General features: G+C 40.2%; 5 protein-coding genes across 5 annotated transcripts; 1 reads left to right on the top strand and 4 right to left on the bottom strand.

The window, feature by feature from the left end:
• Positions 1-266: 266 nt before the first annotated feature.
• On the bottom strand, positions 267-4,484 carry LOC125896223 (5-hydroxytryptamine receptor 3A-like). Its single transcript, XM_049588623.1, has 8 exons — positions 4,338-4,484; positions 4,062-4,106; positions 3,549-3,655; positions 3,239-3,408; positions 2,947-3,107; positions 1,636-1,846; positions 660-869; positions 267-556 (listed from the first exon to the last, which is right to left on the bottom strand). Exons 1-8 carry the CDS (start codon positions 4,482-4,484, stop codon positions 267-269), a joined length of 1,341 nt encoding a protein of 446 aa, XP_049444580.1.
• Positions 4,485-6,378: 1,894 nt separating this feature from the next.
• LOC125896037 (5-hydroxytryptamine receptor 3A-like) lies at positions 6,379-14,133 on the bottom strand. The gene is made up of 10 exons (XM_049588340.1): positions 14,110-14,133; positions 13,896-13,950; positions 13,370-13,533; positions 13,042-13,086; positions 12,801-12,907; positions 12,154-12,323; positions 10,732-10,895; positions 10,288-10,498; positions 7,050-7,235; positions 6,379-6,899 (listed from the first exon to the last, which is right to left on the bottom strand). The coding sequence occupies exons 2-10, from the start codon at positions 13,921-13,923 to the stop codon at positions 6,610-6,612; spliced, it is 1,365 nt and encodes a 454-aa protein (XP_049444297.1). The 5' UTR covers positions 13,924-13,950; positions 14,110-14,133; the 3' UTR covers positions 6,379-6,609.
• Positions 14,134-15,631: 1,498 nt separating this feature from the next.
• On the bottom strand, positions 15,632-16,688 carry LOC125895720 (receptor-transporting protein 3-like). The gene is made up of 2 exons (XM_049587789.1): positions 16,493-16,688; positions 15,632-16,225 (listed from the first exon to the last, which is right to left on the bottom strand). The coding sequence occupies exons 1-2, from the start codon at positions 16,639-16,641 to the stop codon at positions 15,895-15,897; spliced, it is 480 nt and encodes a 159-aa protein (XP_049443746.1). The 5' UTR covers positions 16,642-16,688; the 3' UTR covers positions 15,632-15,894.
• A 1,538-nt stretch (positions 16,689-18,226) lies between these two features.
• LOC125895675 (receptor-transporting protein 3-like) lies at positions 18,227-19,590 on the bottom strand. Its single transcript, XM_049587718.1, has 2 exons — positions 19,336-19,590; positions 18,227-18,846 (listed from the first exon to the last, which is right to left on the bottom strand). Exons 1-2 carry the CDS (start codon positions 19,480-19,482, stop codon positions 18,520-18,522), a joined length of 474 nt encoding a protein of 157 aa, XP_049443675.1. The 5' UTR covers positions 19,483-19,590; the 3' UTR covers positions 18,227-18,519.
• A 2,047-nt stretch (positions 19,591-21,637) lies between these two features.
• On the top strand, positions 21,638-26,897 carry dynlt2b (dynein light chain Tctex-type 2B). The gene is made up of 5 exons (XM_049588895.1): positions 21,638-21,794; positions 22,339-22,472; positions 24,235-24,304; positions 25,251-25,314; positions 25,417-26,897. The coding sequence occupies exons 1-5, from the start codon at positions 21,748-21,750 to the stop codon at positions 25,462-25,464; spliced, it is 363 nt and encodes a 120-aa protein (XP_049444852.1). The 5' UTR covers positions 21,638-21,747; the 3' UTR covers positions 25,465-26,897.
• Positions 26,898-27,876: the final 979 nt, after the last annotated feature.

Below are 27,876 nucleotides of genomic sequence, written 5' to 3'. Positions count from 1 at the left end.
AATGCCAGATAAGACTCAGCAGGACTGTTAAATCTTTCACATGTTTGTTCCTGAGTCCCAGTGCCCTTATAAAGAACTTTTAACAAAATCATTTTAAATTATAGAATATAACACAAAACAGGATGAATTGTGAAAAGGTGCGACATTATACTTTCAAATGCAAAAATTCAACTGACCCTCAACCTTCCTCTGAATGTGTGAAAGCATGTTAACAACTGATAATTCAGAAAATTGCCCCAAATATGGAAAAAAAAACAAACTTAAAATCATAATCCAGATGTGCTGTACGACTGCCACCACATGATGGTGATGGTAATGAAGCTGACTGATATGAAGAGGATGTAGAGGCCGAACAGCAGGCGGTCGATGATGAAACCCAACTGGATCCACTCCTCTGAGCTCTGGCTTCCAACCAGCTGCTGCTTCACCTGGAGGGAGATGGCCTGGAGGTCCCTACCCAGGCTCCTCAGCTCCTGCAGGGCCTTGTCCCCATCCAGCGATCCCCTCTGTTCTGAAGCCCCCCTGTCCTCCACCACCAGAGAGGACACTTTCATTTCTGTTGTGGAGGAGATCAGGGAGGAGGTGATGGCGGCACATAACTGCATGACCAGTTTCACTTGTGTTAAACCACTTCCCAGGTCTTAGATACAACAATATACCTTGTGCAGCAGGATTTTGGATGACCGTGTCCTCTAGGTCTCCAGGCTTTGGAGGAAGCCACACCAGGCGGCCCAGGATGTGAATGACAAACACTCGGACCCAGCGAGGGACTGGAGAGTAGTGAGCAGAGCCACACAGCAGGTTGGTGATGACGATAGTCTCCAGTAGACTCGCCACCATCAGAGACAGACACAGACACAGGAACACATCTGGGAAAATAATGAGTGCGTTTTATACAAGGCTGCTTCACAGACAAATGCAAGTTAAATCCAGGCAGAAAAATCCAAAAATCAAAGGCCTAAACCTTTAGACAAATGTTGACACTTGGAACTGGATGACATGGCGTATGTGCCAGCAAAGAATTGCTTGCTTTGGATTATCATTCATTCGGAATCGTGTTTCTGTCCTTCTGACGAGTCACTCGCCTTTTAGCTTTGTTTTGATTTCTAGTGTGTGTTGAACTTTGTGTACTTTTTTGATGCTGGTCAGGTCAACCTGGTCTCAGGTTTCACCCGGGTAAGCAGTGTTCACGTCCCATACGATTATAAAGCCAAACCCTGTTCTTTTTTGCTAAACCAAACCATGTGCGTTAGTTGTTGAAGGAAATAAAATGTCAATTTACGATGTTGCACCGACTTATTGCGTTTATTTTGAAAGAGACTGGATATCAAGGGTAAATTTCTTGTGAAAATGGAAGTGTACTTTGAAAGAAGACAATGCATGTAACAGGCAGAACTTGACATGGCGTCCCATAACGTCAACAACCAACACACCCAGGGTACCTTGCATGTCGTACTTGGACTTGGAGTCCATGGCCAAACATTGATATGTGACGAGGTCGGAGTGAGAATTTGTGATGGTCAGGTTTGCCTTCAGTATTGTTTTACATCTACTTAATGACCATAATAACACTCATCATTCAGAATTGTTGGCTACTAGTGACCCTTGCATGAGTAGAAGGTAATGTCAACTGACTTATGAGAGGTATGGTGTTTCCAGTGACAGGCAGCATGTCGTTCATGATGAGCAGGAAGACGGTGTAGCCCAGGATGAGGGTCATCTTGAACAAGGACCTGTCGACGCTCTTGGGAGGCAGAAGAAAGCTGAAGAGGTCCACTGTGATGAGGAAGCAGCTGGGGATCAGCAGGTTCACCACATACAGGGTGGCCCGGCGCCTCACTGACACCTGTAGCAGTGTTGACAGATATACAGCAGCTGGTAAACCTCAATGTTAGACTTGTACAGTGTAGCTGTGACTAACTGGTGATCTAATTGTATGATGTTTCTCCATTTTACACAGCCAATGAATGAAATGTGATTATTTGTCAGTTTACAAGTATTAATACAGGTCTAAGACGTTTGTTGTGTTTGAAATGCTCGGAAAAATATCTATTACAAAAAGCTGCAAATGCCTACGGGTATTTGTCACAGCTCAAGTTTCTTAGGTTATGTTTTTTTATGTCATTCATTCATGCTGTTTCCTGTTTTACTTTGAAACTCACATCTCCTCTCGTTTCAGATCACTTCACTTCCTGCCCCTGTGTGTTTTCCCTCCCTTTTGATGACTTCACCTGTGTCTGATTGGCTGTCCCGCCCTGATTGGTCTCACCTGTGTCTCGTTATCCTTCCCCTCACCACAGTATTAAGTGTGTCATGTTTCCTCTCAGTGCCAGTTCATCTTAGCTCCTTGTGTGTCTGGTGTTCCAGCCTTTTGTTTCCCTGTGTCCTTTTCTTGTCTTTTTTTGAATTTAGCCTGTTGAGTGACTCTGCCTCTGCCTCATCCCTGCTTCCACTGATTGTCCATCTATGTACTGAACCTACCTTTTGACCAGTAAAGACTGAGTTGTTTTACCCAAACTGTTTCAAGAATCGTGCATTTGAGTCCACTCTCACCACTGGATGAAGCCACGTTCAACATCCTTGTTTCATTTTGCTGTCACAATAGCGTCAAAGGTTTTTACAGAGGGGATTTTAGATATCTCTTTTTATCACTGCATAAATCAGAAAATACTGCCAACAGCCATTTAAAAAGATTAATTTTGGCTTCAGGAATAAAATGTCACTATAAATGATACATGACCAAAACCCCTCTGTAGAAACCTCTGAAATATAAATTGGAATTAAAATGGAAAGTTTGGTGTAAGTAAGTGCTGCTGAAGTGCAGATGAAAAAACTTCCCAAAAGACTTTCAAACCTGTTCTTCCTCCTGAATCTTCCTCTCACCTTCCCATTGTATAAAAAAATGAAAGAGTACAATAAGGTTACAGTCTGCAGTAGTTTCCTTACAAAGAAGCGAATCTCGTGGTAATATTCATCACCAGTTGGTATTTCAGATATCTTCACTGCGATTCCAACCAGTTCCCACTCGCCCATAGTTGTCATCACTTCTTTGGAGTTTTTAAAAATGTCCTCTACAGTTGATGAGACGTTAAGTCGCACATCTTTTACTGAAAGGAAAATATAGTTTTGTGAGATTTAATCGATTTACAATTAATTACAAAAATGCCCACCTGCACCACTGACTTTACAACTAATGCAACAATCTGTATATCTCAAGTAAAATTAAGATTCTGCTTACGGTGGTGTAAGTAGGGGTTGAAGCTTAAACTGCAGTTCTGGATGTCAAATGGAAACGTGTAGATATCGAGCCTGCAGGAGCTGATGACTTTGACAGGCTGTTTATCGATCACCAAGCCGTCATGAAACAGATAGCTGTATGGGACGAACGGAGCTGAGTTCTTCTCCATACTGCAGGATGAGAAAAGACATGGAAGCCAGTAAGGGACTGTTTGCTATGTATGAGGGGAGGTGGTGCAGTTAACAACCAAATCTATGCTGAAAAATCAAAAGCTAAGGCTACACTTCTCTATAGAGGAGCTGGTACTTACAATTCATTGATGACCACGTCTGGTACCCAGAGCAGTTTCCTGGGAATTGTAATCCATGTAGAACCGCACTGTTGTGGGTCCCAGCGGACGAAGTTATTTCTCCATTCCTGCAACATGAATCAGACAGATTCAACAAATATGTACCTGACTACATACAGTATAACAGCTTTCAGGTGATGTCAGGATGTGACCAGCTGGTTACGCTTTGACATGTCCAGTGGTCCCATTTTCACAGAATTAAGGACCAGCAGTGTACATTTTTTATTTGCCAATTTAAGTTACACTACACTGTGATGATTTAATTTAATTTAATTTAATTTTATATTATTTTATTTTATTTTTAATATTTACCTCATGTAGTAGCTTGTGTTCTTTTGCTGGTATAGAGCGTTATCTGCCTTAAAACTTATTCCAAACTTCTCCAAGTTTTTTTCTGATTCTCAAGCCTGAGAGAGGTAAATAATTTTATTATTGCTAATAAAATGAGAAGTTGATTGTAAAGGGAGTACTTACTAATTCCTGCCAAATAAACGTTTTCAGGACTTGGGCCTTCTCATCCTATAAATGAAACAACATTCAGTCGAATGCATTCCTTCATTACAAGCATTTTCTTTTATGGACAGATGAAATTAGACTGTATAGAGACTCAAAAACATTAAATGTAATGAAATAGCCCTGTTGGCTAAGTTATTAGTGTGCAAATAAAAGTAGATTACACTCTTTACAATCAGAAACAATCGAGCATGGCCTAACGGTGAATAAGTTATAGGTTAATGTAGTGTTCCTTACCACCCCCAAAATGCCAAACAGGGTGAAGTCGATGCTGACATTAGTGGGGTTGGACAAATCCATGACAGGTCGAATGGAGCTCAGGTTGAAGACCGGTTGGAGAGCCTCCAGCAGGGAGGGCGGGTCTGGTCGAGAGCAGTTCAGCATGATGGAACTGCATGGAGCTATGGAGGACAAACGAAATGTACAGTTGAAGTGCATCGGCTGCAACAACAGCAAGTAAAGGTATTCCCCAAAAGTATGAACTTCAAAAACCAAAGATTGTAAAGTAACTGGCATAAAGTATGCATCCTTATTTAACATAAGAGAGGCAAAAGATGTAATGATGGTGAGTCAGCGTGGTTTGGTGGTGAGACTTTTTTCGGTTATTTCAGTGACACATTTTGTGGGAGGAGATTTTTTGGCCCTTGAAAAAACCTCTCAGATGAACCCCTAATCTCAATGTCTTCCTAGTGGCCTGAAGGACACTCACACATTTAGCTAACTACAAGTGCTGTGTGTCATCCTGCATTTAGCATTAAAGCAGCAGGAAGTGTGGATTAGTCACCAACACAATGTCAGACGGACTCCAGGCTGAAGAGTGTGCAAAGGTCTCAAATAATCAGTGACACAGATGTCACACCTCTGCCATATCACAGCGGGACAAACCAAACCCACACAAACTTTAACCCTTTTAGCAGGTGTTAAAATCTGTGAGGCTGAGGCTGGACTTTGCGACCAAGAATCTGAAACATGCACTATGGAGAGACGTCTACTGATAACATGAGTATCAACGTTCAGTAAGTATAAACTTCCTCGCTTGATTACACACAGTGGCTTTAGTTGCAAAACCATTACAATGCCTTTTGACTTCCTTCATATATTTTGATACTGGAAATACTGACTTGAATAATAACTGTGAAATAATTAGCTTTTGGAAATCAGTGTCTATTACTGTTTAATACAGTAGAAGCTGTACTTACCATGCATGAGCACAGAGATGAAGATGAATAGAACCTTAGAAGACTTGACTTTCAGCGGGCAGCACTAAAAACATTAACATTGGGTCAAAAGCGGTTGTTAGTTTGAGTGGTGTGCTGGCTGTTAGGGCTGTCCTGTAAAGTTTTCTACACATATTTTAGATGGCAAATACAGACATGATCTAGAGAACTGGAATTTAAAAAAAATAATCTTTTTTTTTTTATTTTTGTTTTAATATAGGTGCACTTTAAGACAAACATCTTGAGGTGACTTCACTGAAACTGTGATATGCCTGCAAAGCCCTGAATCCCATAAAGTCCCAACAGTAGGGAAGCATAAGATATCAAAATGTAGAAGGACTTCTTTAAATTTAAGACCCAAAAGGGAAAGCGTGAATGCTTAAATTACTGCGAATTTGCAGATTTTTGTTTCGCAAATCTTATAAATATGATCACATGGAGACAGAGATGCTGTTTAGGTAAATTATGTTACCCTTCTGCTTACATCATGGTGAGTTCTGCATATTCAGATGCAAGATATTTACTTGAAACTAACTAGAAAAGAAACTAGAAAAAAAAGTTTGGATACAAGATACAGTACATGGAGGTGTATGTTGGGCTAGGGACATCTTAATACAACATAATTCAGTGACTTTGCTTCATTGTGGCTCAGAGCCCTAACTTCAACTCCACCCCAAACCTTTCCGATGACTGTGAGCCAAGTCTTAAAGCCCAACATCACTGCTTGAGCTCACTAATCCCTGCAGCACTGTTGTCCACATACTTTTGGCCATGTAGTGTACCCGTTTTTTTATTTGTGGAACGACTGACTTGCTCACTCTGTGTGAGTGTACATACATGGTTTTTATGGCTGGTATTTAGTAACTTATTTGATAATTGGGGTGTTTTGGTTTGTGTAATAAAAATGAAAAATAGAATATAGGGTTCAAAAACTGGCATTAACATGAATGAATAGATAGGAAAACAATTGGAACATGATTATTATGTCTGAAATGAATGTCAATCGAAAACTGAATGTATTTTTCTTAAGTAATTTTATTTTGTATACATGATTTTCTCCATTTTAGAGCGGCACAGTGTAACACAAAAGGCTTAGAACTACATATAATTAATGTAATAGTGTTAGATTAATGATAATTGTTATTATTAACAATAGCACAATAACTTGAGAGTATGTATAAATGTCTTGGCTCCAAGCAAAACAACAACATTATCATCTATTGATTAAAATTCAACACACGTTTGAGTCTCTAGCTACATAAATGGAGCCCTGTAAAACAGACAGCCGTTGTCTACTGATTGTATGACTTCACCCAGATAATGATGATGGTTATGAAGCTGACTGATATGAAGAGGATGTAGAGGCCGAACAGCAGGCGGTCTATGATGAAACCCACCTGGATCCACTCCTCTGAGCTGTGGCTTCGAACCAGCTGCTTCTCCACCTGGAGGCGGATGGCCTGGAGGTCCCTGCCCAGGATCCTCAACTCCTGAACCGCACTGTCCTCCACCGCTGGCCCCCTCTCCAACGAAAGTACGTCATCAGCTTTTCGCTGTGCCACCACAGCGCTGGGTTTCCTGTCTGGTTTTTGCAAGAGAGAAAATGATCATTTCATTCACTCCATCAATGTGGTGTGTTAACAATGTTGATCCACCTGATTTACTCTGAACTGTACATTCAGTCATTGCATATATTCGGACATTTCTAGATTTCTTTTGTGAATGTAACCACCTGAATCTTTTGGTCCTTGACTCTTCCAAGTCAGGCAAACGAGACGGCCCAGAATTTGCAGAACAAACACTTGGACCCAGCGAGGGGTGGGAGGGAGGTCATCCGCGCCGTACAGCAGGTTGGTGATGAGGATAGTCTCCAGTAGGCTGGCCACCATCAGAGCCAAACAGATGGAGAAGAACACATCTGGCAGAGAAACAGGGCAATGGGTGTTTTGGGTGGACAGTTGCCAGTGAGGGTCAAAAATGAAAACTTTCTGTGCCCCATTTGGAAATGCACATGCAAATCTGAACAATCATTTGCCCACAGTATCTGTATATGAAATGAGGCACAGAAATCAAAATTGCAGCCAATTCTAAGACTATCTGCACCAAATACCCATGTGCACAAGATCTTTGGAAGCGTGACTTTTCCTCCAATGAAAACCTGTAAGATCTTTAATTATGATGGCAACAGCTCGCTAGGGACCACAGACCCACATGTCCCTGCAGGCTGACATTAACTGAACACGTGAAATGATTGAGTGATGATGGCATTTCAGCATAACAGCAGTGTGTTTAAGCACAATAGTGTCAAGAGAGAGCTCTTGCTTTTAATCAGAACCAAGAGACGTGATCACATCGCTCCAGTTTTAGCATCTTCATACTGGCTCCCAGCATGTTGCAGAATAGATTTTAAGATTTTACTGATTACATTGAAGGCTCTTCATGGTCTCTGTCTTAGCAGTAACTCCGACCTCATGATGTCGTACATGCTAGTGCTGTGTCATTCGCGAACGAATCATTCAAAAGAACGAATCTGTTGAGTGAACGTACTGAATTGAATCACTTCTGGAACCGATTCGTTCATTTCTCAGTTCAGTTGAGCTCAGAAGTGAGCATGCAGGCTAGGAATGGAACTCAAGTCCAAGGCAGCCAGGGTGCAGGGAGGGACTGCCTACCGCATGACGAATCACTCAGTAAACGAATCACTCGGTGAACGACGTAACCCTGATCCCTGAGTGATTCAAATCATTTCTTCTCAGCCATACACTTTCATACGGACCGTTTTCTCCATGCTAATGTAGCCAGGAGTCAAGCCACATGAACACAATCACACACCTCTCCATTGTATCAACAGACTTAGTTTCCAGATAAACAAACGTAACACGTTAAGCTGGTCAGTAATGAGACTCCCCAGTGCAGGGCAGATGCAGCAGGTCAGCCATGTATCAGTTCAGTGAGTCGGACTACGCAGTACACAGTCAGGGCTCCTCCCGCCAAGCACTGAACGATTTGGTGAACGAATCTTTTTAATGAACTGATTCTAGTGATTCAGTAACATCTAAAGAATTGTTTTGCCCATCACTAGTACACACCAGGACATACCTTGAGGTCCTCAGGAAGGAGGTCTTTTGTTTGTACCAGAGGCCTGGCTGAAAACTAAAGGGGACAGCAGTGTTGTGTGTAACGCGTTACAGTAACGTAACTGCTTTTATTGGGTAAAAAGTAGTGTAGCGCGTTATTACTGAAAATATGGTAATGGAATGTAGTTACTTTGTCAGTTGGGCACAACATTACTTTTCCCGGGGACAGATTTGACGGTGACACTGCCTGTCTGCCTCAGCTGCGCACTAGGCAGGAACTGTGACAGTTGCCATGTCAACAGTACAGACAGGAGCGCCAAAATCAAGAATCGTATGAGGAATATGGAAGATACACACGCCTCCTCGGATTATTATGAGGTTTCCTGACCTGTACTTAATGTCGGGTCAGTGGGTCACCGACTCAACGAAATGGCCTAAGCTACAGTGGCCGGACATTTTTTTTATATCTTGTGGAGAAACCCAGCGTTTATACGCATGAAAATTAACTGATGGTTTTGTGCTCTATGGACCGAAGTACTGCCGAGCCAGAGACAAGGACACAAAACAGTAACGTTAACTAATGTACAACACTGGGCGATTCTGAACAAGACGACCAACTATATACTGACAGCGAACTGCACTTGTATGGCTGGGTAAGTGTTGTTTAATGTAACGTTAACCTCGCTAGTCAGACCTCAGACATGGGCAACATACGACCCCGGAACCTCAAAGGAAATCAAAACGACCCCCAAAACATCAATAAAATGCAGCATTGTGTTAACAGAAAACAGAACAATCATAACCTGCCTACCTTCCTGGCGCTGTGTGAAGGGCAGCCTGTTGCAGCAGCTCCTATTTTGTGTATTTTAAATTGCTGCTGTGACATTGAAATTCCCCCCGAGGGGTTAATAAAGTACCTACCATACCATACCAGAAGAGAAAATGAATTAATTTATTCGTGCAGGTCTGTAGCTTACTGCAAAGTATGAGTCTGTTACACAAACACAGTCTCACAGTTACACACGTAATAACAGAACAGAAAATGATTTATTCATGAATATGACACTATTTGTTCAAAGATAGTGTCTGTGAATATTAATAGTTTCCTCATTCAGTGCAGCAGGTCTGGCAAATAGGCTATTAGTAGTAGTAATCTGTCATGTAACAAATTCATGTAGCCTAGTTAACACAAATTAACTCTCACTCTTTAATCTTTATTTTATCACCAAAGTGGTAAATACCAGTGGGAAACTCGGATTTTTTCACATTTAGGAAATGAGATGGGGTTCTACCCAAAGTCAAGCACCATAAAAGTAACGTAAAAGTAACGAGTAACGTAAAAAGTTACTTTTCACAGAGGGTAACTAAGTAAAGTAAGGGATTACTTTTTTAAGAAGTAACGAGCAAACGCTACTTTTTAAAAGTAACTTCCCCAACACTGGGGGACAGAGCATTTGCTGTCGGGGTCCCGAGGCTCGGGAATAGTCTGCCCAAGAAAATGAGGTCAGCCAGGTCAGTGATCTCTTTTAAGTCCCTTTTTAAAACATACTTTAATCGGAGAGCCTTTCCTGATTTTACTTGAGTCTTATTTCCTGTTTTTTTATCAGTTCTTTTAAAAGTTGTTTTCATGTCTTGTCTGTTTTAATAATTGACATGTAAAGCACTTTGTAACTCTGTTTTGAAAAGCGCTTTATAAATCAAGATTATCATTACATCATTCTTTACACTTTGGACCACCCAATACATGGCAGTTTACACTCCTCGCACAGCATCTCATGTGCATCAAAAGATGCTTCTCACTAACAACTAGAGCAACAGCAGAACAAAACAAACACATTTAAAAGCAAGTTACAAGTGACAGGTTTTAGTTTTCAGAGGCTGAATAACACTGACTCATGAGAGGTATGGTGTTTCCGGTGATAGGCAGCAGGTCGGTCATGATGAGCAGGAAGACGGTGTAGCCCAGGATGAGGGTCATCTTGAAGGAGGAACGGTCCACACTGTGGGGAGGCAGCAGGAAGCTGAAGAGGTCCACTGTGATGAGGAAGCAGCTGGGGATCAGGAGGTTCACCACATACAGGGTAGCACGGCGCCTCACTCTGATCTGCAGAGGGAAGAAACAAATCACTGTGTTGATAACACATACTGTTGTCATAACAGCCACCCACTTAATGTCGCTGACGAATACACGTCAAACGTTTCAGGCAGAATTATTTAGTAAAGTAAGAAGTTTCACAACATAGGTTTTCTTGCCTTCAACCACACTGTTATAATCTTAGAGCGAAATGAAAAATAATGTCCACTTTGTGCGCTTTACAGACTTTAAAATCAACCTACGTGAAATGCAAGCTCGTCGACGTAAGCGCCATCATCATGTCCTTGGTTTTGTTTGTGGGCAGTAATTTCCAGCAGCTCCCACTCCCCCATGGTGGTCATCACATTCTTGGAGTGCTCTGTGATGTGATCTGCAGCCCTCCCCAGCTTAATCTTTATGTCCATTGCTGGGGAGAGAAAAACAGAGAAACGCATTATCCTGTTAAGTCACATTACATGTCCACATAACAGGAATTCATAGTTTCAAAAAATTGGTATGGATTATATATGTTTTATACATGTTTCTTGTCTGTCTCTGGCTAATCATGGAAGTATTATAGATATTCATCCATTCCACATATTCATAACCATCCCAACTCTAAGGTCAGTTTCCAAGGCCAATCCATTTTCAATAACTCTAATGCAGCAGATTTTTTGTCATGGTGCATCAACAATAAAATATTCCCCAGAAACACAGGAAATGTAAGATAACACACATCACACAAAACTTTTGGTAACTCCACAACAAACACAATTTATGTAAGGTCCAATGTGTAAAATTTAGGGGTATATAGTGGCACAAATGGAATACAATACCATAAGTATGCTTTCATTTATATATAATCACCTGACAATGAGAATATTTGTGTTTTCTTTACCTTAGAATCAGCCATTTAAATTAACAAAGAGTGTGGGTCCTCATCCAGAGAAGGAAGAAGGGACAAACCAAACACTGGCTCTAGATAGGGCCATTTGTGTTTTCGTGTCAGCCACCGTAGTTAGCAGCAACTCCGCGACACTTTTTTCTAAACGTGAAACCTGTATTCTGTTTTTTTACTATTTTAAATCACTGGGTCCATTATATTTGGAGAGGAGGAGACCTCTGCGGGTAGGTCGGTTCTCCATAAAACCATGAACACTGAAGGAAATCTAGCTGGGAGAAGTTTCAGCTGGTTGCAATCTGCAATCCTCACCACTAGATGTCACTAAATCCCCTAAAATCTTACACACTGTTCCTTTATTCATTCATTCATTTTCCGTAAACAACTGTCCTTTTGGGGGTCGCAAGGGGCTGGAGCCTATCCCAGCTGACATTGGACGAGAGGCAGGGTACACCCTGGACAGGTCGCCAGACTATCACAGGCCTGACACATAGAGACAGACAACCATTCACAATCACATTTACACCAACGGCCAATTTAGAGTCAAAAATTAACCTGCATGTCTTTGGACTGTGGGAGGAAGCCGGACTTCTTACTCACGTACTGTGAGGGTACAATGCTAACCACTGCATCACCGTACCACATTCAAACATGTCAACATGCATCAATGCTTACATAAGGGACAAAGATTACTTTATGTCTCTTACATTTACATCTCTTGGACACTTTTGTCCAAACCAGCATACAGAAGTCTTTAAATGACACATTTGGTGAAGTGTCTTACCGAGGTGGATGTAGGAGTTGAAAGTCAAAGTGCAGTTCTGTATATCGAAGGGGAACGTGTAGATATCGAGGTTACAGGAGCTGACAACTTTGACCGGCTGAGCATCGTGCACCCTACCATCGCTATACAGGTACACATATGGGACAAACGGGGCTGTGTTTTCATCCATACTGCAAGACAGGAACAAGTATCAAGAGTGATGAGTGAAATGTAAAATTAGAGCATGGCACCTTTAATTTCAGAATTTAGATGAGTCACCTATTTATAAGCGTCATTACATCCCAAAAAACAAAAAGAGCAACAACAATCTGGTCTTTCAAACAAGTACTGCCTGTCAAGCCAAAACCTGACAACAAATTAATGAGTCATGCCGTTGGTAGATGTTTTCCGTCATTACAACAAACATAGACACTGCGGTTGTCTTTGATTCAATCCCACGTACACTGTCCTGTTGCCCAAATACTCACTAGAGCACTAATGTATATGAATCCACAGCTAAAAATGCCCTATTAACTCCTGTTAGAGTAACATTTGGAAAAAAATACAGTGCCCAGCCGTTTTAGAAAATTATTTACTTTTGGAAAAATAGAAGAGAAACTCTGTGTGTTTGACATGCTTTGTATAAACAGCATAAACAGTGGACTCACAATTCATTGATCACAATATCTGGCACCCAAAACTTTTTTCTTGGGAGAGTAATCCTGTCGTTGCCACACTGGCTTGGGTCCCAGCTGACAAACTCGTTCATCCACCACTAAAACAACACAACTGGTGTCAGTGCACAGAGCCGGTATGGTATAAGTAATAGTCACATCATCACAGAAATAATCCCACAGTTGTCCCTACATGACTGACTGAGAAATAAAGATGGATGATTGCGGTACATACATAATGTAGCCAAAGGTATGTGTTCAAGAGTTGAGCCTTTTCATCCTGGAAGACAAGAAGAGCTGCTTTAAGGCACAGAAACAGAGACAGTGTTTTCTGATGTGTTGTTTGGGGACCATACAGATCCTAAAGGAAGTCTGAGTGGAGCCCAGAAACACAAACAAGTGGTTTGATTCAGGTTGGTTGGAAATGAGAGTAAGAAATGACATGATTTGGCATCTGAAGAGTTTCATCCTAAGGAGGTGCCACATACTCGTCCAAAATACCTTTACACACTCAGTATACTGTATAACACTACTTATCTTATCTACTGAGAGCTGAAACGTACCACTCCCAGTATCCCATACAGGGTGAAATATGTCATGACAGTGGTACGAGTTGTCATGTTCATGACTGGTCGTATGGCGCTCAGGTTAAAGATCGGAGTCAGAGCCTCCAGCAGGGCTGGTTGGTTTGGCTGAGAGCAGTTCACCTGTCTGGCACTGCCTGCAGCTGAGGAGAAGATTAGAAAATTAAAACTTCCACCCTAAACATTTGGCTTATTTCCAACAATACAGCAGACTATAACTAACAAAAGGGATTAACTACTAATGGGACTGTCTCAGCTTTAGTTCCCTGTAATCATTGGGATTTTGATTAGCTTATTTCCCTATTAACGCACAGTATTAAAGAATTAAATCCTCCTGTATTTGGCTTATCATATTAGACATGCATTATAAATTGTATAAGTGCTCATGCAGTTCACATTGCCCTGCACTTTTCATTCTGTGCAACTTTTTGGTTATATTTTGGAGGGAAAAACATTTGATATAAGCATACCTTATACTCAATGTTGTGCACACCAAGAAGCTTACCTGGTATAAGAATGACAAACACGACCATTGTGAGCCTGACTGACGGAGGGAGACACTAGAATAAGATAACAAATATATTTAGGCAACAACAACAACAACAACAATAAAACCACAAATCAGTCACAGAGAAGATTAATTAATACTGACGCAGTATTTAGCCTCGGAAATAAGACTTCATTACATCCAGAATATGCACCTGAAGATGATACTTTACCTTCAGAGTAGTATCCTTGGGTGCCATGATGTCAATCTTTCTACAGTTGTGAGACGGAAGCAGTTTCTCCAGTACCACTGGAAAGCACACAGAATAACTATTATACTGAATTACATTATTTGCTTTTAGCTGCCAGTTGTATAAACAGGTGAGTTATCTATCCAAAAATAACCACTTCAAGACAGCAGAGGCATACCCACCACTCACCTGGCAAACTCACTCTCGCATGACTAAATTCAGCCCTCATGGCCAAGATAAACAAAGTGCCACTGTAAACCAAGCGTGATGTGGACAACCCCTCTGCAAATGATGTGGAAAATGGAAAACTCTGCAAAGCAGCTACTTTCCCTGCAGGTGGTTTCATACAAAACGAGGACAAACCACATGTGATGTATTGTCCCGCAGTGTGTGACTGGCAGACGGTGGAAACTGACCACACCGGCATCGGCATCACACCAGTTGGTCAGATGCAAATAAGCAGTGGATGGCCTGTGAGAGACAAGTGTCGTCTGGTGTCACCCCAAACCTCCTACCAGCCAATGTTTTTTCATTTTATATTAATGCTGTCAGTCAAAATGAACCAGGTTGCACATAGAGATATAATTGCTGTTCAACAAGTTCTCACAGTGTGGTACTCTAACAAACTTAGTGTTGGATAAAAATGTACGTTAATAGTTATTTTAAATCTCTCACATTGACTTTGTTACTGTTAGAAAAACACTGCGAAATTTGGTGAAAGTTTGATTCTATCAAATGTTCATTGCAGGGGAGCTGCTGCAGTCATGGTCTTTTGTGTGAGTGACACCTTTCCGTCTTTTCTTCCGTCTTCCATAGACACTTTCGCACCTATACTCTTGGTATAGCATCTCATTTTCTCACTTGTACATGTCCAAATATTATATTTAATACAGGGGCGTGAATATAGACAGCGCATACAGTGCGGTTGCACTGGGGCTCATAGGGTGGAGGGGCCCGACTGCCACCTGGAAATACGCCCGTTTTCAAAGAAGAACTCACATTAAAACAAAAGTGGTGCTATTTTCCATACATGCCCTAAATAAGACAAACCCATCTCCATCATGGTTTTCTGGTTTTGTAAAACAGTGTCAATCTATAACAAATTAGAAACTTATTCTACATAAACTATTTAAAAATAAAATAAAAACTAATAAAAACTATCAAATTAAAATAATAATTTCCTTTTTTTTGTAGATTTGTCTTGTACAGATATGTAATGATGATTGCTGTGTAATATGTAATATGTATAGGCGTAATAGGATCCCTCATAATAGTGTGCACTGGGACCCATTGTCACTACCTTACACCACTGATTTAATAATTAATATTGTATTGTTTGCAGATCAGTTTACCTTAGTGACTCCATTACTCATACTTTAAGTGTCAAAATTCATTGTCAGGGCCTTCATCCTCTCATTAAATGCCACATTTACACATTAAATCATTAATAAATAAGACCTTTTTTTGAAAACAGAAAATTGCCACACAACAAATCACAGATACATTTTGGTTATTGTTTGTATATGCTTTATTTAGATGGCTTGCTTCATGCGTTGGAGCAGAAAGTCAGTTGAATGCCAAAAAGAATTAATATGAAAGCTTACATGTTCTTAAATATTATATGAATATGATAGACAGCACAATATAATGCAACAGAATGACAGGAAGGGAAATCTTACACAGTTTGCTTCTATTATTTGCTTATATATTACTATTTTTTTTTTAAATTAAGAAAAAGGTTGGTGTACAAGGAATGCAAACACAAGTTCATTCCTTTGTACAGATGCCTTGAATGCAGCCCTCGCAGTGATCAGGCTCATGTGGACTTTTGACATCCAGGCCGAGAAACTTCTTGTATGGTTTGCCCAGGTTCTCATGGTAGCATTTTATTCTTATCTTCTCCACCAAATTCTCCATGAGGATGTTGATGTTCTCGGAGGTGATGCTGGGCCTCTCCATCGGAGCTTCGCTGCACTTCTTGCAGTTTTGACGGAAGGGCCGGACCTTGACAACGCCCTGGCCGTATGTCAGGCGCATGTGGAAGACCACCATCACCCGGTTGGAAGGCCACTCTCTTCTGCACTTGCTGCATTTGAACCTTGAAATGGATGAGGACCCAGGTTATAAAAAAGACTCAACTGGCCCTTTAATGACATGACTCTGCCATTCAAGTGTTGAAAAGTACCCTAACATGACCCTTATGGTTACTCTAAACATTGTGGGGACCAGTTTTCGTCCACATAACCTAAGTAGTATAATTAGTTATAGATGCACCTACACACAGACTTAAATAAACCGATCACATCCTCTAAACTATAACTTATACTGAATGTTTACCACACTATACAAAACCCAGCACACTGACCTTGCACTTGTGTTCCTGATGTACTGCTGCCAGCCCATGTCTGGGCTGTTAGGCACAAGATTTTGATCAAACTCTAGACGCCAGGTGTCTCCTTCTTTGAGATCATTTGCGTTCGCCTGGAAGATACGCGTCCACTCCGAATCTGCCATCCTGTTAGTGCAGTGGTGCTAGTGGCAAATGACGACACAAAACAAAGACAGCTGATTCATACAGTGCACAGTCAGCTGACTTTGCTGATAGCGACTTTGGGGAAAGTGAAACTTATCTGGTGTCCTTAGGTTTCGGATGTGGTTTTGTGTCATGAATGCAATGTTGGATAACAAGTTTGTTTGATGGGGCAAATGTTGAGCATATAAAAACAGTGTTCAGTAGACTGCTGGATTGTTTATTTATACACGGAAATGAGCAGAAGGAAAAGCCTGTGTGTTTGGGTAGTTTTGGTGCCTTAGGGTTATCACTGGATGTGTGGAAAGTGTGGATTAACCTCTTACCACTCCTGTAAAACTCAACTAAAACACCTATCCAAGGCATAATTGAAGTAAATTAAAAGCTTTGCTTGTTTCAATTTCAGTACATGTACTTGCATGGTCTAATTTCATAGGCAACACTTTTCCCTTACAGTCAGAATCACTGTAAGTGCTATTGTCATTGAGTAATAGAAGTCTGAACATACTGAGGTACAGTTGTTTTTAATGTTATTTTAGCTATTGTCATGACTGTCTGCCCTGCATCTCTCTCTGGCTCTGTCTCGCTTTGTCTCTCTTTATGTCTCATTTTGTCATATGGATTACTGTAAATTTATTATGTCGATCTGTTCTGTACACTGTCGCCTCACAGCAAGAGGGTTCCTGGTTCAATCCTGGGTGTGGGAGCCCTTCTGTGGGGGGTTTGCATGTTCTTCCTGTGTCTGCATGGGTTTTCTCAGGGCACTCCGGCTTCCTCCCACAGTCCAAAGACATGCAGGCTAATTGGTGATTCTGAATTGTCTGTAGGTGTGAGCGTGAATGGTTGTTTGTCTCTATGTGTCAGCCCTGCGATAGTCTGGTGACCTGTCCAGGGTGTACCCTGCCTCTCGCCCAATGTCAGCTGGGATAGGCTCCAGCCCCCCTGCGACCCTCAAGAGGATAAGTGGTTAGAAAATGGATGGATGGATGTTCTGTACACGTAATCTATTGCACGTCAGTCTGTCCTGGAAGTTGCTCCTCCTGACAATAACTGGGACTTATTAACTGGATAACAATATCACAGAAAGGAGGTTTTGTTTAGGCACTTTCCAAAACAAAAAAGGTTGAAACAATGCACTGGTGCAGGAAAAATAGATCAACAAAGACTGACATGTCTATGTGGGACCTTACTGTATATAAAAACTCTTTTAGAAAATCTAAATTAATAAGAAAAATGTCAGATCTATTGAAAAATAAACTGCACAAGGTTGATTGAAATATGATCGCTGATTTATGTGTTTCATAAAAACTTCAGAGAACTCACTAGTGATGGACTGGAAGAGAAAGTTTTCCTGTTATACTCATGCAACACTGCCACCTGCTGGTGTTATGCTGCTTTGTCTTCTATGCATGTATTTATGTATGCACAATATCTCATTTTTTACAATTCTTACCTGAAAATGTCCAAATATTATTTCTAATATAGATGCATCCTACTGTTTACAGATCTGTTTACCTTAGTGACTCCTTGAGATATATAATAAATAAATCACACAGAAAATACCCACACTGCATATCACACATAAGTTTACTTTATTGCTAATACAAGCTTTTTTTTTTTTAATCTTTTACATTGTTAAGTCAAGTGAAGGCTGATTTGATGCTTTTAGCAGACAACAATATTTTTTAAAAAACAGACAGCAAGAAGAAATTGGTAAGAATAAATGAGAGCTCCCATTGGCTTGGTTATAATATAAAAATTATAGATGCAATACAGTGTAACAGAGTGACAGGAGTCTCACACAACCGATCCTTGTCTAATATGATCCCAGGCATAAAACATCATTAGAGAACAGCAAAAGCTCAACGCTTCGGGCAGACGCCTTGCATACAGGCCTCACAGTGAGAGGGCTCGTGGGGACTGGTGGTGTCGAAGCTTCTGAAAGGCCGGTTCTTTCTGCCCAGGTTTTCATTGTAGCATTTTATTCTTATCTTCTCCAACACATTCTTCATGAGGGTTCTGATGTTGTCGGAGGCGATGCTGGGCTCCTCCATTGGGGCGTCGGTGCACATCTTGCACTTCTGACGGGTGGGCCTCACCTTGACGACACCCTGCCCGTATGCCAGGCGCATGTGGCAGACCACCCTCACCATGTTGGAAGACCAGCCTCTTCCACACTTGGAGAGGTCCTTTAACAGAATGGCACCCAACCAAAGTAACACTGAAAACTTTTTAGTTGCTTGAAAGCAGTGATGCTTTGGAACAACAAATAATATAATTAGATTTAAATATCACTTGGCTGCCTCAAACTGTTGACAATCTGGCTTTATAATGTTGTAAGACTACAGGCAGTGCAGATGGTAACATAGGAGGAAGAAAGCCATTTGATGTCACCTCCTTCCTGTTCACGTAATTCAACCGAAATCTTTGTTTCCCAATCAACTGAGATCAAGTCTACATTACTTCTTCGATCAGTATAACTCTATAACCCAGATTTCTGTTATACTGAACATGGCATTAATTTAGAGTATCCTGACCCTTATCCCAATGCCAACCTTAAGCCGGAACACCTGTATAATGTTTGCACAAAGACATAGACATACACACAAATCTTAATAAACCTAATGCACCCACTATACTATCCTGAATATTAACCAAACATACACCATACTACTCACTGACCTTCCACCTGTGCTCACAATACACTTCTTCCAGCCCGGTTTTTGGTGGTTATGCAGAAGATCTTCATCAAACTCCAGACGCCAGTTGTCTCCTTTCTTGAAATTCTCTGCTATAATCTCGAAGAGACGTGTCCACTCGGCCATCCTGTCAGTGCCAGTGATGCTGGTGGCTGAGGAAGAAGCAAAACACTGGCACGAGATCAGCACGGTACACAAACAACCTCCGAGAATGACTCATCCTGTTTGGGTTGAGAGACTGTAACTCCTCCAATAGAGAGTTCAGAGGAAATGAAACCTACAGGTGGAAACCTGTTTTCCTTAAGTTTTGGTTTTGATTGGGCAAATGCAAGGCTTTTGAAAAGACACTGGTAACTATAGACTGCCTAACTGCTGGGTAGCAAAGAAATGAAGAGAAGGAAAAGTCCATGTATTAAAGTGTAACTTGTGTGCCTGAGTAGTTAGGATGCCTTGTGATTGTTATCCACTAGAGGTCAACTGAAAGTTAACTTTTTATTTACTAATATATCAGTCACACAAATAAGAAGTGTAATTAGTAAGTAAGAAGTGAAATATGCTCTCTGCCTTAATGTGTTTCACAAGAACTTCAAAGCACTCACAGTGAAGGACTGCAACAGAAATGAAACTGAAAAGTTTTCCCATTGTAATTACACAACACTGCCACATGGTGGTGTCACGCTGCCTTCTCTGCTACATCCTCTGTCTTGCAGAAGATGAAAATATATGGAATAATTTTGCAGAGGTAATCTTACTGTACTGTAATTGATCCACTGTCATCATCATTTACATATAAAGAAATAGATATACAGTAGCTTGGTTTCATTTCTACTTCAAGTCCAGTTTTAACTTCTATTCTGTCTTTCATCATGAGACACTGACGTGTGCAATAAATCATTCTTATATGATGCCAATATCATGGCTGCCCTCACTGTTTACACATTATCCTGATCCACAGCTATCAGTGAGGGAGCTACAAGAGTAAATGGTGCTTAACATCAGCCAATAAACCTATAAACCTTGAAACTCTTCCAGGACAACTGTGCATGTAGGCACTTGTTGTAACAAACCAATAAATACATTAATGGCTCATTTAACCTCATTTGCAGGTTTAATAACGGTAATTCTGTTACTGTTATTTGCAATATTTTCCTCACCGAGGGCCTGTACATGATGATGATCAATACCGAATGTAATGAATGACACCGTATCCAACCATTACCTGCAACATTATCAAATAATTAAACTGAGCACACAGTGTTTACCCCTCTGGCCTTTTGACACAAGCACAATTGATCTGGAATTCCAAATGAGTCCCTTTAATTATTCTATTACATCTTCATGTAGATTTTATACAGAGTTATTGGATTTGTGTTCGTCTGACTTGCTGTCGCAGTTTGACTTATTTAGCTGCTGCAGATGTTGGATGGTGTAGCTGAGGGAAAACTCTGTTATCATACAGATAGTTTTAGTTGGCCTATGAGATATCTGATAAATACTTCTTGATTTATAATGTGGAAAAAGCCTCACTTTTTAATTTTCTGTGATTCAAATCCACCTCTCCTGTCTTGGACAAAGCAAGCAAAGACGGGAGATTTGCATGTGCCAGGATAGAGCCATCCCTGCTGCTATCAAAGCTAGAGACTGATCTTTAAAGTCAGAAAGGGATCTTAATTTGCTCTTGAAATCAAAGCACATTTGTGCTGCTTTTCACATGTAAGTGAAGCCAAATGACACATGCTCTGATTTGGCTGCATCTGATGAGGCCTTGAAAGCAGAGGAGTTCAGAAATCAGGATGAAGAGAACAGTAAATTGGCTTCATCATACTATCAAAGCCAAAGCAGAACATGTGTCATTTGGCCACAGTTGATGAGGCCTTGGAAGCAGAGGAGTTCAGAAACCAGGGTAAGGAGTGCAGTGAATTGGCTCCACCATATTACACCTTTGGTTACAAACCCTGGACCTATACCAGTCCATGTGGGATTAAAGACAAAGGGTCTAAATAACAAAAAAAACATGAAGATCCTAATTCGTTTGGGAGTAAAGGGGATGAAATAAAAAATATTGGAGGTAATAGTGTTATTTTAGGGGAAAACTGAATGAAAGACCTCCTTTGTCTGAGAGAGAAACGTATGTATCATTATAAGAAGTTGGCATTTTAATTTATCTCACACATCAGTGATACGGAACAAAATACCCAACAGATTACTGACTTTAGTTCGCAATGAAAGCCACGGTGCCTTATTTACCATACTCTTATTTTGAAACCGGAAACTAGGAAAACATGTCGCCATGGTAACGGATGAAACTGCCAAGATTAGTTTGTTAGCAACCGTGTAGCCTCTCTATTTCAATCTCTCTTGTTTTAACCAGCGTTATATTACTGACATGCGATGGAGGGGTCCGATACATACCTCATACGACCTAATCATCAGTACAAGTGAGTTGGTCAAAGCGGTTAAATCATTTTTCTAGCAGGCGAAGTTAGCTTTTAGCTAGCGAGTTCATTGCTAACGATGTGTTTCCTTAGATACGTTTGCATTCATATAGGTGTTTTTTTGTGTACCTAAACCAGAAGTGTCAGCTGTTAAGACTGGCTTAAAAGTCTAAATAGATTGTTAATAGTGTCAACGACGAAGTTACGCTTTCAAACGACAGTATTTGGCATCAATTCTATAGTGTTTGTTAGCTAGTGGACGCTTTATGCTAACTTAGTTGTGAAGACGATGTGGGGAAAATGTCTGCTTCACTGTCAACCTACGTTTCGAAGGCACTCGGTTTTATAACAGAAAATTATGTCAAGTACCGTATAAGATTGGGGATATTAAATATAGGCTTCAGTTGACCGTTAAAAAACGACATTCAAAATCATTTATTAATGAATTTCTACAGTTGTAGGATATATATTGAGAGAAGCTGTTGTGGTCACTGTCACCTGTGGAAACTTAATGTCCTGCCCTGCTGCTCCCTGTTAACTCTTCCAGGTTCAAACCAGCCATTGTGAAGGAGTGTGTCCGTGAAATTGTGAGGGAGCGACTGTCTGGGATGCGATATGACCCAGAGGAAGTCCCAGAGCTGTCCCGTTCACTGGCAGACAGCATTAAAGACAAAGTGAAGAGTGGGTGATGCTTTCTCTCCCTTTCTGTTAATACTCAGAAGGACAGAGCATCCAAGTTCTGCTGTAAATTTAAAGTAATATCAAGATAATTATTCCGTGAAAATGCTCATCCAAATACACATTACAAGACAACAGGAGTGTTACTCAGTCCTGTTAATTATCCTCTTTAATATTCAGAATACCAGTGACAGGGCAACACAAGTGCTGACTTTGCTTGCCGTTGACTGCATACACAGCAAGCAAAATTCTCTCATTTCATTGTTAAGGCAACAGACTAAAGATGTGCTGCCAATTCTGAAACAAACTTCTGGTTTAGGCTGGTGTAGCTGTCATTATAAAACCATGCTGAATCCTTAGGAGGAGGAACAAGTTCAACAGGAACTAGACTCACAAGTCAGTCTTTAGACACTTTGCTTAACTAAAGACTGATAACTTTCTCCCCGATTTTGTGTTTAGATGGGCGGATACAATTTCAGAGTTTAAAAAAACTCCCTACGTTGCAGAACCAATAGTAAATCTGCAGGGCGGTCCTTCGGTCAGCCCTGTTAACCGTTAGCAGCATCTTTTCTAGCGGATATCTTAGTTACAACATGATTGAGCTAGCAAAGCAGTTTTGTGTTGCTATGTGTGCTATTTATTCAGTTTTAGGAAATCACAATGTCTAGAAAGCAGCAGTGGCTACAGCTTACAGGGACAGCTAACAGCAGCAGCAAAGCTAACATCAGGACGTCATCTGTTAAAAGCCTCCCGTTGTCGGATACGACATGAAACTACTCCAGTTAGCTCAATTATGTTGTAACTAAGACATCCGCTGGAAAAAATATTTTCTTTACGGATGAGCACATGTTTGATAAAATGGAGTTAAATCTCTTGGCATCCATTTTCAAGCTCTCTGTGTGTTTGTTTCCTTGCGGACGAGAAAAGGAGGAGCGCGCATTTCTGAGAAGGCACGTCCTTTTCAAAAATGCAAGAGGCGTTGCTTTGTTGCCGACTGTTTTCGCCGGTGTGTTAAACACACTTTAGAAAGGAGTGTCCCCAGACTATCAGAAGGCGGAGATCTCTGATTGTCTGGTGGTGAGACTGAACAGGAACTTATATAGCCAGAAGATTTAAGCTGAATTAAATTGTACACAAGACATTTTGCCTTTACAAATATAACCAACAATAGCATTTCTCCCTTTAAAACAACTTCTACTAGTAAAATGTTTAGGTAAATGCTACTGTAATGGAAATTATTAATATAATTGAAAAGGTAATCAACAATATAACAGAAGTTATGTAATCATGTAAAATCTATGCAACATTTAACACTTATGTAATGGAGACTTTTATGCCTTTGTACTATGTGCCACAAAGCAGAAAAAATGTGAGGTAATTTTGCATTTTGAGCGCTTTACTTGATGTCCAAGGACATGACTAGATAAGGTGGCCCAAACTGCTTTGTCACCCCTCTGACGATGCTAGTTAAAGACCCCTGACCTCAGCAGTTGTCAATGAGAATAAGTATCTCACTTCTGCTGTGTTCAGGGCTCACTCTTTGCAGTCAGCACATTCTTGACTGTTTGTTGTGAGTCCATCCGCAGATGCTGAATTAAACATACAGAAAGACAAGTTTCTGATTTGATGTGTTTTGTCTAGTAGAAATTGCCACCACACTACTCAGCAAAATGCAGCATGTTAGTGCCTTCTCCTGTATTGTCTCGACAGAATGTTGCACAGTTACTGATGTACACCATGACAGCTTATTTCTCTTCTTCAACAGATGCAGGGTTTGATAGATACAAGCTTGTTGTGCAGGTGGTCATTGGAGAACAACGAGGACAAGGAGTCAAGTGAGTGGTCATGTGGTAGTGGTAAACAAAAATAGCTGATACAATTTGTTAAACCACTGTGTACTATAAGACTGTGTCAAAGGAAACAGAGAGTGAGGGGCTGCCAGAGTGGATATCTTCCTACCATCAGTTTTTAATGATTAACTCTTCAGCAATGGGCAGAAAATTGACACAAATTAGAGGATGTGTGTGTTGTGCACTTTATGGATGCAGAAGCTGCAATATATTTAACAGAATCTTTAATATTTAATACAGTTGCTAGATTTTTATGACCTCACTGCCATCCTGCTGTTTGATTTTGCTCGTATTTGTAGTTTTCTCCATTTTTAAAAAGTAAACTGGGTTAGACAAGGATTTTTACTTCATCGTTTTTAAATGTATAAAAAATATTTAATAATTCCAGGAAGAATATCCATTCAGTGACAGTCATTAAGCTGGCAGCATTAATTATCTATTTCCTGAAATGTATAGCGTTCTTTCTCGCTGTTTCAAAATGGCATTATTCAAGCAGTATTTAAGTACAAGTAGCTAGTAACCGATATTGACCCAGCTCTGCTCTTTTTATTGAAGTAATGGCGGAAAATTTTTGTGGTTATGACAGTAGTTTGAGGTAAACTTGGAAAATCAGTCCCACGTTGACTGATTTGCATCAAAACTGTCACTTATATATTTACTCAACTCTTTTTTGCGACTGTAGTTTGGTAGTGTCTTTTTAGATTAATCTATATTGAAAGGTGTTTCTAATACTCTGCTCACCTCATGTACATAAACAAAGCTCTCAAAATTACCACAGCACTTGAACTTCCCTCTGAGCCACTGTCAAGAAAAGTGTATGTTGTACATAGCATGAAAATAGTGTTAATGGAAGGGATCTTCCTTCCTGGATTGGTTTTTAGAAAGCAGTTCAGATTAAATGAATCCATAAACTTGTCATGTGTTTCACCAGGATGTCTTCAAGGTGCTTGTGGGATGCTGACACAGACAGCTACGCAGAAGATGTTTTCATGAACGTAGGTGTCTTTGTTCTGTTCACTCAGATGTGAGGGGGGGGATCAGGCTTCTTTATGACAGTTTTCTTTTTTCAATTAACTGTGTTTTTCCTCCGGGTACAGGACAGCTTGTTTTGTGTGGTGGCAGTTTTCGGAAGCTATTACTACTGAGGACAAGAGGATGGATGACAGAGAGTTCTTTCAGATGAAGAGATGTGAGGCCAACATCCAAATGAGACTGCTCACCGTCAGCAATTTGGGTCCACGGGGTGCTGAGCTGAAGTAACTGTGAATGTAATTGCTGCATCTTGAGATCAAGACAGACGACATCCCATGCAGGAGGGTTGGATACCTGTGCTGTTACTGTAGTGATTTTAAAAGGAAGGATTTCATCAGGATTTCCTGACTAGGCAAGATGATTATTGAAGACTGAGGCCTCTTGTGACCAGTTGTTTACTTTGAAGGATTAATGGCTTAAAAATATCTCTTCTGATACTTCCCGGTACATTTTACTGTGTTCACAGCAGATCTGCTACATTAGTACAATGCTTGTGGACCACACTTTGGGTGCTTAACCTAGCGCAGTAGCGACAGTATTTGTCTCCGATTGTCTGTGTCAGTGCAGTTGATTACTTTTGGCCAGCTACTATAATTATACAGTAATTAAGCTGTCTAGAGTCCTTTAATATTTAATCAGCAGTTTGATTTTGACACCATGACTTTGTCATCTCTCAGAGGAATATAAAGTCTATTTGTATATCAATTTGTCATGCCCTGTTACCTTTAATTTGTTTTAACAAATATCCAAGAAGTGATGTAGATTGGTATTTTGAATGCTGTAACATTTGAAGTTTTGTTTCAGTATCAAATGTCCAATATAATTTGAAATAGATGCCACCGACTGTTGTCATAACCATTGCTTCTTACATACACTGTGTGTAGCACTGTTCCATTACAAAATCAGTACATTATCACATTGACCATTTGCAGATCTGCCATAAACAAACCAAAGCATAACTGAAAAGGTTTTAAACTTCCACACTGCCTACTTACATATTTCTAGCCACACAGAATGTCTTGGCTGGAGATTTATTTGTCATGTTGGGTTTTATTTTTCTGGTTGCCAGGCGATAATTCACATGAGATGCTGCCTGAAGTGATTCAGATTGGATTTTTTACCCCCACATGACCATTATATTTCTGTAGTCATAATGTGCTGGAGGAAAATAAGGTCTGGTGCCAGGCATGAAGACAGACATATATCTGTCACACATACAGAAATATCATATTAAAGATATTTTTGTAAAGAAACCCATTTGAAGCAGTAGTTTGAAATGATAGCAACATTTTTTAATGGGACAGTTGCATTTCTTTTTACAATTTTAATACAGTAGCAAAGCTTTTATAGTGGTGGTTTTGCTTCATTTAGGATTAGGACAGAGTTTCAATCAATCAATCAAACAATTTTATTTATAAAGCCCAGTATCACAAATCACAATTTGCCTCAGAGGGCTTTACAGCATACAACATCCCTCTGTCCTTTGGACCCTCACAGCGGATAAGGAAAAACCCTCCAAAAAAAAAAAACCTTTGACAGATGAGTCCCCTGGAGCAAAAGCCTGTTAAATGACCAAACTGTTTTTAGAGTTGTTGGAGATTGTTTTTTGGACTGGCACTAAAGCATCACTGAGTAATATTTTTTAATTCATAATTGTAAGAAAAAGGCTGGATTAGGCCAGTCCTGCAGAAAATTAAGACCCAAATCTTTGCACTTAAGCTGTCATGTCATTGTGTTGGGTCACATGTAAATCCACTGGTAGCCTTTTACTGCAGACACACACACACACACACACACACACACACACACACACACACACACACACACACAGCCAATATCAACCTGCCCAGCATTAAACAACTCAAGGAAACCTCACTTTTGGATACTTAAACTAATATTGCTCTGTGTCTGGATGAAGCAAACACTGCACTCGTCTCCTAATGCAAAGATGATGGTTTAGGCCTCAAATCTTAAATATATGTGCAAAGTTAATGGGCAAACGATCTGCCTGTACAAATAAACAGTGCAGCTGCTTGCTTTTATTTGTTAGTCAGGCTTTACAGGTTTTTTTCTGATTGCATCAGCACTATCTTTCAAACTATAAGCTACTTTCTTTAACAAAAGTAACCACAAAACCTTACACTATACCAGCCAAACAATATACATCTCTAGCAAAAGCGTTTAATACAGTACACACACACACACACACACACACACACACACACCATCATTTGAATAAGAACACAAAGCACCAACTACACACTGATAGTAAAAATGAGAAACGAATGAAAAACTTTCACATTTTCTGAATTTCACTTTTTCAGAATGTTCTAATATTCCTCAAACAACAAAAATGCATTAGAAAATAATATCATGATAATAAACTTAATTGATATAGAGCTTTTCAAAAACAAGTTTAAAAAAGTGTTTTACAGACATAAAAACAAAATACGAAGTGCAATTACAAGATTGGAGCAGTTCATTGTGGCTAAAAAGGGAAACAAATAAAAGAGACAGTGAATAAA

The sequence above is a fragment of the Epinephelus fuscoguttatus genome, linkage group LG10 (genome assembly GCF_011397635.1).
Source record: "Epinephelus fuscoguttatus linkage group LG10, E.fuscoguttatus.final_Chr_v1".
NCBI classification, from domain to species: domain Eukaryota; kingdom Metazoa; phylum Chordata; class Actinopteri; order Perciformes; family Serranidae; genus Epinephelus; species Epinephelus fuscoguttatus.
The sequence above is the reverse complement of the archived record's forward strand: the minus strand, read 5'-3'. Positions and strand labels throughout refer to the sequence as shown.